Source organism: Scatophagus argus, chromosome 10, assembly GCF_020382885.2.
Source record: "Scatophagus argus isolate fScaArg1 chromosome 10, fScaArg1.pri, whole genome shotgun sequence".
Lineage (NCBI taxonomy): Eukaryota > Metazoa > Chordata > Actinopteri > Scatophagidae > Scatophagus > Scatophagus argus.
In genome coordinates, this window is record NC_058502.1 from 17,204,424 (window position 1) to 17,216,494 (window position 12,071).

Below are 12,071 nucleotides of genomic sequence, written 5' to 3' on the forward strand. Positions count from 1 at the left end.
AGAGAGGCAGAAACAGTGGGGGGTATTTTGTGCCACTCTTGAAAAATGAGTCAAACTCTCCTTCCTCACCTCTCGCTCCCTCTTTATTTCTAGCCAACCTGTCAGCTCCACTGTTATCTGATGGCTTTACTGGTGGAGGCAGAGATGGGAGAGGAGAGAAAAACAGATGTAGAACTCTCCATTCACAGGCCAATCCTTTACCTCAGTAGAGAGAGAGAGAGAAAAAAAATCCTTGTTAGTGCTTCTTTTCAAACTGAATTGAAGAGTTTTCCCTCTCTTGTTTAAAAAAAAAGAGGGCTTCAGCAGTGGAAGTGAGACAAAAATAAAAAGTCTGTGGAGATTAGAATATTCCACCCTCCCCTGTATCTCTTTCAGAGCACTTGAACACCAGAACCAATGCAGGAGACAGCTTGAAGCAGTGGGGGACGAGCCGCGGGGGGCCAGCCTCCAGTCTCCCTCTGGGCAGCTATGGACGGATCTGTTCATTTGGAGGGAAGTTAAGAAGTTCACTTACTCCTAATTCTGCAGCAATGCACCGTATCACAGAGTAAATCCTTCTACATTTAACCTTTGCTCATTTCTTTGCTGTTTTTGCTTCCACGTTATCAGTCTGTTAGCACAGGCACTATACTGCTTGCCTGTAATATAATGTTGGTGATGTGACAGTTAATGAATATTTACTGTGTAAGGAATGGTGGAAGAAGTATTCAGATCAATAACAGTAACAATACCATGTAATCACAGTGCAGACAGGAAGGCTATTTTCAGTGTTTCTCAACGCTGCATGGTTATACTACATTTTTACTGATGCATTAACAGGTAAGCAATATTTAAATGCCGTACCTGGTCAAGATGGAGCTAATTCGAATTTATTCTGCTAAGTATTTACTCAAATACTGTACCTAAGAGCAATTTTGAAGTCCTTGTACTTCACGTGAGCATTTCCATTTTATACTTATTCAACTACACAACATTTCAAAAGGAAGACTTGTACATTTTACTCCACTGCATTTATTTGAAAGATATTGTTAGTAGTTGTTTGGCAGAGAAAATATTTTTACTTTATATTTTACTTATAGCTCTTTTTAGTTTTATGGTAATACCGTTTATTGGGTAGTTTGCTCTACAATGTATCATATTTTGCAAGATGATCATATGTTTTCTATATTTTTAAATGCAGGTCTTTTTCTCGAAATAGATGCCATTTAACATTGCGGTATTTCTAGCTTTGCTTCCTAAAAATGATCTGAAAATGTCTTTCACCACTGCAGCATCTAATTGCAGTGTACTGAAATGTAGAAGCCTTGTGCATCTGTTTGTGCGAGTTATGCGTGTCTCATCCTGCAGAAGTCACACCTTGGCCACTGGGGGGCGTTGTTTCGGCGCGCTGACGGCTCCCGGAGCAGAGCAGGGGCCCGCACATTGGACCCAGTCTGAGCAGGTTGAGCGCAGGGCAGGCATCGCTGCAGTTTGATGGGCGGAGGAGGGCAGGGCCCAAAGGCACTGCGGCCAGGAAGCGGCTCGAATTACACGGGGTGCTTGAGGGGGTGGGGTGGGGGGGGGGAGAATGACACCCACTGGAGTGAAGGAGGAGGGCAGTGTGTGGAGACGTAAGGAGGAGAAAAAAGCTAGTAAACCTGACAAAGCGTCTGAGAAACAGTACGAGGGCTGTCGGCGGAAGAAGAGAAAGAGACGCGAAAGACGCTCTTTTCACCAGGGGAACGCACATTGATGGATTTTATGACGTTCTGCATCGGAAAACTATCCTGTTGTGCATTTTAATCAGCGTTCCACCTCCTTTGTAGCTGCAGACTTTCTATTTAGTTGACAAGTGCGCTGCTCAGGAACACTGGGCATGTTTTGCGCCCTAGAAGAAACTTGGTGACGGGGAAGAAAGTTTCGGGGGGACAGCGGTGTGCTTTTCCGAGCTGTTTTCTGAAGGATAACGCGTGTAAACTCGGATTTCTTTGCATGGCATTGGACTACGCTGCCAGTCGGGTTTGGAATATATCCGCTGATCTGAGTTGATGCCGGCTGATTGTGGAATAGTAAACTGACAAAAGGCAGCGCCTCGCAGATTTTTTTGGTGCATTGTGGAGTTGAAGACATTCCTCCCTCTGGATTCGGCTCATGCTCTCTCCTCCCTTATCTGTGCATGCCAAAACAGAGATCTCCACGATTTTATTCCTCCGTGGTAAGTACTTTCTGTTTGCCTCCAAAGCTTTGCTCAGAATCTTGTCTGTGTACGTTTCGGCTGTCACGGTAAATAGGCGACGTTGTAGTAGAAACGCTTTGCGCTTTTTGGTGCGTACCAGACTACTGGGCTACTATTTTCTCACGACTAAAGGACAACATTAAAACAATTTAATAGTTGAATATAGAAAGTTTTTTATCGATACTGAGTTAGCACAGTTTTTAATAAAGATTGTTATGTGAGATTTTCTTAATTTACAGCCACCAATATAATGCGGTGTGCGTTATTTGGATGTTGTTTTCCACCATCCTTCATTGGAATTCAGTGAAATGTTTCTTTGTTTATTTTAGAAGGTGAGGAACTATACAGCACCTTGCATCATCACTTTAGGGCACATTAACAAGTGTCCTGGTAATTTATTGCTTTGCTTAATTTTCTACATTGCATTTATGGTGCCAATTATCCCGTGACCGCAGTTGTTTTTTCACTGCTTGGTGCCGGAGCCCTAAATCACTGAGCAGCTCCAAATGAGCCCCCATTGTGAAAGAGCCAACTGATTTGAATTTCAATAGGAATTCAGTCAGTGCCAATTGAAATTTCATTCAAAGCTCCGTTTAAATGAAGGCTGTGGTGCTTATGTATGGAGCAAAGTCCCTCGTGTGTCCAAATGTCATGTCGTCTGCAGATTACTGAAAGAACATTTACAACATAACAACATAAATGGTATGTTATACCTGATTATATCTACAGCGTGTTTTTGGATTTATTTGCAATTTATAGTTTTTCTCTTTTTCGATTCAATTCTTGAAGTTATATTATAATCCATTTTTTTTTTTATTGTTTTCTGGACACGTTTTAAATTATATAAACAAATGGCGGTTTCGGGGGAGTTCTGGTTTCTGTTCGTCCTGCTGAAGTTTTCAGACAGCGCCAAGCCCGATGGTTAATTAGTGCACTGATTGGTTTACAGTTCATTAATAATTAACACGTCTGAGCTGTAACTATGCGGAATTACTCGCCTTAACTACAAAAATCAAACTGGAGCATTTCTCTAATGAAGTTAGAGTTTCGGGATAAATTCATGGATTCACCCCGACAGCATGTGCGCTTCCACCGTGCGTGTCTCCGTGCAGCCCCCGAGGGGAGAATTAAAGATAAATCAGGTTGCACCTTTTCAGGTTGGCTTTCCTGAAGTCAAACTTCATGCGTCTTTGCGGGTAAAACCAATCGATACGTCCAGCTGGAGCAGAAGGAGCGCAGGGAAGCGTGACTTCACCAAACCTCCAGAGACACTTCAGCACGGTTGATCCGCAGATGTCTGGCTAAACAGGCTGGTGTGTGTGTGTATCCCAATATAGCAATACTGCAGTTCAATTAAAGTATTACCAGTTTCATAATCAAGCCACGGAAATGCAATAAGAGCCATTTATGAATACTGTCAACACAGATGCGGCAGCGCGGGCAACAGGTTTGGCGCAACTGTTGCGCACAGGAATAAACGATGTCCAGCAAAGCTGGTCAGCTGGTGCCACACTGACTGATGTGTTGTCTGCTGACAATAATCAAAATAAATCAAAACATGTTATGACTCATAGGTTAAGAATCCATTTTATTTGTTTCTAAATAATAGAAGCAGCTTTTCCACATCAGATTTGTGAGAAATTATATTCTGATCTGAAATTAAAGTCTGATCTTTGAGCTGTAACCCACTTGTGTGACTCCAGGTAGACTGGTTAGAATGTGAATACTCAGCTACGCACACACATTGTGTCTTAATTGGTTTCTGTAAAACACATTTCAATGCATATAATTATAGATGAGGAGTAAAGGTAGATGCAGGCTGGCTGTGTGTGGACTGCTGGTGCCTCACAGCTTCGGTATGTCTGTGGCATGGCTTGTTTGACAGCATTTTGAAACACTCAGTGTCTTCTGCTGCTTTCTGTCGCTTCACTTTTCTGCAGTCAGTAATAAAGTGAGAAGAAAAATGGTGCTGAAACGAGTTCTTTAACATTAGACTAATTATGCAGCACTAACATAATTTATGTTTTTCTCTTCTTGACACTTTTCTGTTCACACTTTTGTCTCCCTCTTCAATCATCACTCCACTACCTTCCTTTCCTCCTCTCTCTCGCTCTCTCTCTCTCTCTCTCTCTCTCTCTCTCTCTCTCTCTGATTCACCTTTCAGCCCAGGTGATTGGGTGAATTCCACTGAGTGACAGGCTGACCCGGCAGCAGTTGATGGTTGGGCGGACCCCCTCAGATGGGATCAGTGTCCAGGGGGAGGTGGAGAAGGGGGGTATGGGGAGCGCTGGCCCCCACTAACGGGATGGCCTCGTGGGCCTGGCTGCTGGCCGCTGTCCTGCTGTCCCTGCTGACTGTCAGCGTGGCCCGGCCGCCCCTCACCACCACCAAGGAGGAGGAGGCCACACTGGAACCTGAAGGTAAGCAGCAGAAGATGGGAAGGGACAGAAAAGAAGAGTCTGGGAGGTGGAGCAGGGGGAAAACCATTTGTTTGGTTTGTTTTTAGAGAGCAGGTGTAGGTCTGTCAAGTTTGTCTCCCCCCCTTAATCCTTTAGAGTTTTGGTTAACTTTTGCATAATTTCTATAAAATTATTGTCCCTATCTTAACATGTAAATAAATAAAATATCCATGATTGGCCTCCAGCAAAATGAAAAATGTTTAGATTTCTCCATTTTCAGAGTGAGTTTTTGCTATTTTTTGTACACTTACAAGACAATTTTTGAAATTTCTTGCAGATAAAATTTTCAGCTGTTCTTTTCCGCTAAAATCTAACAAGTACGACAAATGGAGTTCATGTAAAACTTTTTTTGGGTGGGATTAAAATAAATAAACATAAAGAGAAACAACTAACCTCAGCATGGCGAACCTCTTGTTTTCCTCACCGTGAGGCATGTGTTTCACACGTTTTTGTTTTATTTCTCTTGCCCATGTCTGTGGTAGTTTACTTGAGTGATAAAAGCAGGTTTGTGACCCTGTGTGGGAGGACAAGGGAGAGCCCTGACAGAGGGTGGGATAGTGTTTATGCTGGCATTTCTCTCATGCCCTTCTTCTCGGGAAAGAAGCACAAAAAGGGAGGGAAAGGAAAAAATTAGGATACAGAGTTCAGGGCTTTGCTTTGTTTCTTCGAGTCACAGCTGCCTGTGTTCCTTTTCCTGCAAAGTTAAAGTTTAAAATATTTTAAAGCCATATTTTTGTCTGTGAAACAACAGCCTTTGAGAAGGCAGTTTTCCCTAGTTCAGGTTTTTTCTTTTCTTTTGAGGCTTCTCCATTTTCTGTCTCCAGTCTGGTCAGAGACTAGCTAATTAGAGTTGTTGTGATGGATGGTAACACGCATTCCAAAGCCTTTTGTTCCCAGGCTTTAATCAGCATGCTAATTGTAAGTTAGGCCAATAACAGAGCATCACTTTTTTAAGCCAGTCCCCCTTCCCCCCATCCCTCTGTTCACACACACACTCACACTCTGTACCTTGTCTTGCCCTTTGCCCTAGAGGTCAGGTATCGTTCTTACCTATCTTGATGAGAGGTCTGTCTAAGCTTTCCTCTCCTGCTGATGTTTTTGCTGTTCCGCCATAGACAGTTTGGCTCCAAGCCGGTGGGTTCAGAGCCTTACGTGGCCTACATTATGCTAGGCTACATGGCCACAGAGAGGACAGAGGGAGAGTTTTTCAGAGTTACACAATCCTCCAGGAAAGGTCTAAGAGGATTTGTGCATATTTGACTTCTCCTTTAGATGGACAGATTACAGAGTGCTGGGCAGCAGTCAAGTCAGGTGACCGGAGATTAAGTGGCTAGACCTGTGGGGTCACATGATGAAGGCACAGAACCTGGCCTGCTTATCAAGTCCTGGATCAGTTTCCCTGCTGCACATGGACATAGATTTGTACTACGCAGCTGTGTATGATTGAATCAGTGTGAATCGCTGCTCCTGACAGGCAGCACTGGTGTCACCTATAGGGCATATATGTTAGGGAGACAGACTGGCTGGCCCCGCCCTCTCTGTCCTAATAACACCCCCCTACAGAGATGTTAAGGATTTTCACCCCCACTCCTCTCGGCCCCGTAGCCGTGGTCACACTGCTGCCCGTGTGTGTGGGAGCTGTAATTGCTGTAGATTCATCAGATTGCATATCAATGTGGTCTCTATAGAGCCCACGCCTGCACCCCTGGTGGCCCTGCTAGTTTGTTTACCTGTGGCTGCTGTAACAGTAGAAGTGGAGCGAGTGTGCTGGTTAAGGTCTCCACAACAGACCTATTGTTGTCCCTGTAGCCACTTCAGTATCTATGGGAGTGTTTGCCTTGTCTAGGCACTCTCCGTTTGCACAGTTATTAAAATACTTTGAATGAGCAGAATAACAATGGTACCAAACACAGGAGGGATGTGTACGTGTGCGTGTGCGTATGTGTGTGTCTTTAACATTTGTATCCTCTGCTGTGTGGTTTGTTCAGGCCTCTCTTTGCATGTAATTTGGAATAAGTGTGGCACCAGGCGCACTGGAACGCATGCTGAATGTGAGCGCCGCAGACAAAAGTCGTCTCATGGTTTGGCTGCACTTTCATGTACTCCCTGCCAAATGCTCCGATCAGCATGGAGGCAAACACTTCAAAACAGTTGAGTGGTTAAATAAATAAAAGGTACATTATTTGTCAAGGATGAGTCTGTAATGCATGAAATACAAGAAAAAGATGGATGCTTGTCAACAGAAGACAAGTTTTGTTTGCAGAAGACAACCTGGGCTTGACATAAATTGGCACATTTATTTGCTGCGTGATTTCTGCTCTTAATCAAGTTTTCAGCTTTATGCTGTACATTCCTTAATAAGCTACATAGCAGACAGTCATAATGATTATTGGTCAGTATTGGTAGCTGTATGTCAGTGTGTTTCTCTGTTGGAAGGTGGGAATGCCAAGAAATTGCAGGCTTATTACCTATCTGTAATACAGTGCTATCTACACAGTGGGAGTACGGTTGTAAAAGTATAAAAGTGTCAGCTGGCCAGTTAATGACATGGGGTGTGTGTCTGTGTGTGTGACTGTGGGGATGGCAATGGAAGTGAACTCTAAACAAACACGGTGTGTCGGCTGGTGATGTGACTGAGGGCCAGTTGGGCTGAATATACGGTCTTCACACAATGACTTTTATTAGCCTGCCGTTGACCGGTGTTAATCTTGAGGGGTTGAGTGTGTTGGTGGATGTGAGTGAGTGTGCGTGTGTTTGTGTGTGGACTGTTATTTGACTTGGCTGATGTTCCAGAAAATACCTTGTCACTCCACTGCTCAATCTCACACCTGTCTGATAAGAGGCTGGCAAGAGCTGCTCCCTGTGCCAGCTTGTGCCCCAGGTCTCAGTGGACTGTTAGCTGAACCTGAGCCAGCATGGATTGGGTGAAGGATGACACAAAATAAAGCCTATGAATAAGGTAAAAAATATTGATTAAGAAACTAAATTCTGGTGAAAAAATACTGATGCAAATTTATAATGAAAATAAATAAAATGATGAAATATTATCTAGGTAAACTTGTACCTATTTTAGTGTAGTTATAATGCCTAAGATGATGCATCTGAAAGTCACAGATTTGATTCCTGCATCAGCCTTACATCATCCTTTGACGTGTGTTTGTCCAAGACCTCTCTGGAAAGTGTGCCACTTACAGCATTATATGAGTGTGCATATTAGAGTTAAAGTGGATTAATTCATTATTTTATCAACAACAAAAAATCACCAACTCTCTTTTATAGTTGGTTTTATAGCATTGTACACTGAATGTCTTTGGGTTTTGACTGTTGGTTGAACAAAAAGAAGACATTTTAAGATGTCACCCTGGGCTCTGGGAAGTTTTGGCTTTACATTGACATCCAGCGAGCAAACGATTAACTGAATAAGGATCGATAGATTCATTGATAAAGAAGTTAGTTGCAGCGTTAGTTACATTAATCTCTAGAGGGAAGTTTTATTCTGAGGTCTCTAGTGCTTCAACCTAATAAGATTTTGAAGATAAGGAGTAGACAGTGGGTTGAAGGGGTCGGGTGGGGTTCAGGAATTGCCTTGATGAGGGGTGAAGGGGTAAGTGAACTGGAGGGGCTGTTGCCGTGGACACCAGCAAGAGCCAGTTCATGGAGGTGCTCCTTTGTCATAATAAAAAAAGCCAAAGAGGGATTTGAATGTGAAAGGACACGGACATCAGAGAAGAGGGAGAGACAAAAAGGGGAGAGAAGTCCTGGGATTTGACTGCGTGAGGAGGATACAGAGGAAAGGATAGCAGAGGAAAGGAGGGATATGAAGGGCAGCAGAGATAATGTGATTTGGCAGTGTGTGTGTGGGTCTGTGAGCATGCTGAGTGGGTGCCTCCCACATGGCAGTCATTACATTTAGTTCACCTACCCTGTTGTGCAGAATGCGACAGGGAGGAGATGGGAAAATAGACTTGCAGCCTAATGCGCCTCCCTGCAGAAGTACATTCAGTAGATCATTTATGTAAGAATCGCAGACTCCGCCCACACTTTGCCAACATCGCTGCTTGGCTCTCATCGGCTTGACACACATACAAGACGAGCGAGCAGACGTCGTGGTTGGTGAGAATTGCTTGCTGCATTTTGCTGCAGACACTCAGGCTGCGAGACTAATTATTGTCAATCCAGATGGTGTGAATGACAACGGAGAGATAGTGACGAGTGGGCAGCCTGACTCCATCACACCTGATAGATACTTGTAATAGCTGTCAAAGAAAGAGAGAGATTGGTTTTGAAACAGAGAAGTGCTTCAGGAGATGAGAGGTAAAACGCTAGTGATGATGGAGGGAGGGAAGAGGAGAATGCTGTTTGGTAGAAAAGTGTGAGTGTGTGGGTGTGTGTGTGTGAGACACAGATAGAGATGCTCCCGCCCCCTCCTGTGGTGCTGAGAGAGATGAAACTTTGCAGAGATGAAAAATCTGCAGTGAAGTGTTTCAACCCTTCACCCCAGCATGCATCCTTGTACTCTTGAAAACTGTCTTTAAAGTGTGTTGTCTGGAACTGTACCTCTTGGTGTCTGATGCAAGCATTTGTTATGGTGCACCTCGTTATCTTTATTTTTCAATGTTTCTGCTGTTATTCTTCTCTATGTGTGTGTGGGTGTGTGTGTGTTTTATGACCCAAGTTCCCATGAAAGATCAGGCAGGCTGGAGGTGTCGACAGGTTTGGGAAAGGTCAGGGTTGGGTCAGCAGGGTCAGCGTTGGGGGAGAGGGGGTGGAGATGTGGGGGAAGGGGGAAGCAGAGGGCAAAGCTGAAGGGAAGGTGAAAGAGGGAATTGAAGGAGCAGCAACTAGAGGAGGAGGAGTTGATGGAGGGGGACAGATGGACCCCGCAGAGATAAGATGAAGGCAGAACTGACATGTGTGTGCTTTCTTTAATCAGATGCAACATTTGGAGAGATTCCTTTCCATTCTTTCCTTTCCTTTCCTTTCCTTTCCTTTCCTTTCCTTTCCTTTCCTTTCCTTTCCTTTCCTAACTTTGTAGCTTAACACACACATACACGTATGCGTCTGTATGAGTACCACCTTTCTGTGAAGCAGCTCAGTGCCCTCCCTTTCTTTTCAACATGCTGACAGACAGTGCAGTGTGTGTGTGTGTGTGTGTGAATGTTCCAGATGTTGCGTTGCTTCTTCAAGCTCATTGAGGGGCCCATGTTGAAGTTTTCCATGCCCAGCAGATACCTCCTCTGCTTTGTGCCCTTGTAGTTATGCCATCTCTAAATCACTGAAATTCTACATTAGACAATAAAGGAAAAGCTGAGGCCAGTAATAATGCCAAGACATGTCGTAAAAGGTACCGGAGACAGCTCTCATCAATCAGCACAGGAGCTCCACCTCTTATCAGACCACACACTCAGTCCTGGAGCGGGCAGAGGGGTTAATTATTTCTAGATCGACGGAAAGAAAGAGAGAAAAAAACAATACAGGAACTGTACCTGTGGGTGTTTACTTGCCCAAGGGGAACGTTTGGAGGCTTGCGCACATGCCTCGACCACTAGATTGTGGCGCGTTGACTTTCCCTTCCTGTCGAGTGTGTGTACTTTACATTTAACACACACGCAGGGCATATAATGGGGATGGACTGTTGTTGAAAAGGCGTATTGAGGCACAGGAAAGGCTGGGAGTGCCATTGCCTCTATAATTATACCTATCAGCACTCAGTCAAGCACTACACGTACCTTCATCACTGGCTTTTTCGTATACCTTTCTATTATTGCTACTTTTCTCTTCTCAACTCTTGTTAATACCCCTCTTGGTTGCCCCACTTCTTCAGTTACCTCTGCAGGAAAAAAAAAACCTCACTCACAGTTTTGGATATGTTTGTACTGCAATAAAAACAGCTTTCTGGTGTTTTCTTCCTGTGTTGCAAAAAGTGTCAAGATCCGCCTGAGTTTGAGCTAAGTGAATGTACACATTTGTGCATTTGTGTGTGTGTGTGAGTGTGTGTAACCGCTGTAAATTGGCTTTGGTGTGTATGGCAGAAGCCAGGTTGTATTTCAGGCAGGTTCTCCCCCTCAACATTCAGTCACAGTTTACAGTTTGCATGGACGATGTAGAATTGCAGTCTCAGTGACAGACTCTCTGAATTCCCTTTCATATATTGGACATTTATCTCTTTCTCCCCGTGCAGTTGTACAAGTCAGAGGACATGGCGTACACACATGCACTCACAGACAGACTTGGATTTTCTCCCAGAAGTGAAGGTTTTATGCACTTTGGAGTCATGCAGAGTTTCTTGCTCTCTGCCTTGGCGGGTAGATCCAGTGCAGGGGTTGTAGATCCTCCATGGCCGTGTTATGAAAGACAACCACGAATCGTGAAATGGAAAACAGAAGAGTCAGGCTACAGCCAGGTTAAGGTTTTCGAAGCTTAGGTGAATAGTCAAAGCCAGAGAGCCAAACACCCCCCCCACCCCTTCCTTCTCCCATCCCCTGCCTGACAACTGCTTCCATCCTAGATCTTTCTGTCTGCTTTCTTTTCTGATGGGTAGACGTGAAAGCGTTTTATTCCCTTTGTGTTAGGCTGCGGAGATTTGTCTGTACTGCTCCTACTCACCCATACGCACTGGCTGCTTGGCATTGATGCTAAAAGGGGTGGGTGGTTGGGGGGGAGGGAGGGGGCTGTCTCTCAACACAGTGAAGTCCAATTCTCACCTGCTCGCAAATCGATTGTTTTTTTTCTCTACACATGCTGCTATGGCCAAAACTGCATGCTCTGAATCTATAAATGCCAATCACACTGCACACTTGGTAACAGAGTAGTGATATTTTCTCAAGGGCTCCATTTCAAGTGACTCACTGGGAGTTTGTGGTAACTACAAGTTGGTGTGACAGAAAGTGGGCCTCCTCTTTTCCTTATTGCTCCTTCTGCATAAGTTGATTTAAGTGCATCCATTGGGGGTCATGTGGTGTTTTTGTTTCTTAAACTATGGCTTGTTTCTTCCTCTCCCACCTCTCTTTCATCCTTCTTGTGCACCCTCTTCCTCCTCCAATCTGTCCGTTGCCCCTCCACCCACCCACCAACCCACCCACCTTCAATTTCCTCCCCCTCCTCCCCCCATTCGCTCTGCAGACGCATCGAACAAATACCAAATTTCTAAACCCACGGTGTGCTCAGTGCACCCAGGGGAGGTGCTGAAGCTGAGCTGCCCTCTGCCGGCGACGGGGACCATCACCTGGACCAAAGATGGCAGCTCTCTGGGCACCAACAACCGCACGCTGATAGAGCAGGAGGTGCTGCAGATCCGTGATGCCACGGCCAAGGATTCTGGCCTGTACACCTGCACCAGCGTGGGCAAAGACACGGTCTGCTTCATAGTGAATGTCACAGGTGAGTCAGGGATAAGA

General features: G+C 44.7%; 1 protein-coding gene across 6 annotated transcripts in view; it reads left to right on the forward strand.

Moving 5' to 3' along the window:
• Nucleotides 1–1,588: 1,588 nt before the first annotated feature.
• fgfr2 (fibroblast growth factor receptor 2) overlaps nucleotides 1,589–12,071 on the forward strand; it is a 38,957-nt gene continuing 28,474 nt past the window's right edge. For 2 of the 6 annotated variants that reach the window (XM_046401492.1, XM_046401491.1), the window contains exons 1-3: nucleotides 1,590–2,194; nucleotides 4,380–4,635; nucleotides 11,797–12,054. In XM_046401492.1, coding sequence (XP_046257448.1) covers nucleotides 4,455–4,635; nucleotides 11,797–12,054 — 439 coding nt within the window. In that variant the 5' untranslated portion in view covers nucleotides 1,590–2,194; nucleotides 4,380–4,454. Of the gene's footprint in view, nucleotides 2,195–4,379; nucleotides 4,636–11,796; nucleotides 12,055–12,071 lie in introns of all 6 variants that reach the window. The other 4 variants (XM_046401494.1, XM_046401495.1, XM_046401493.1 and 1 more) reach the window with 3 other exon arrangements.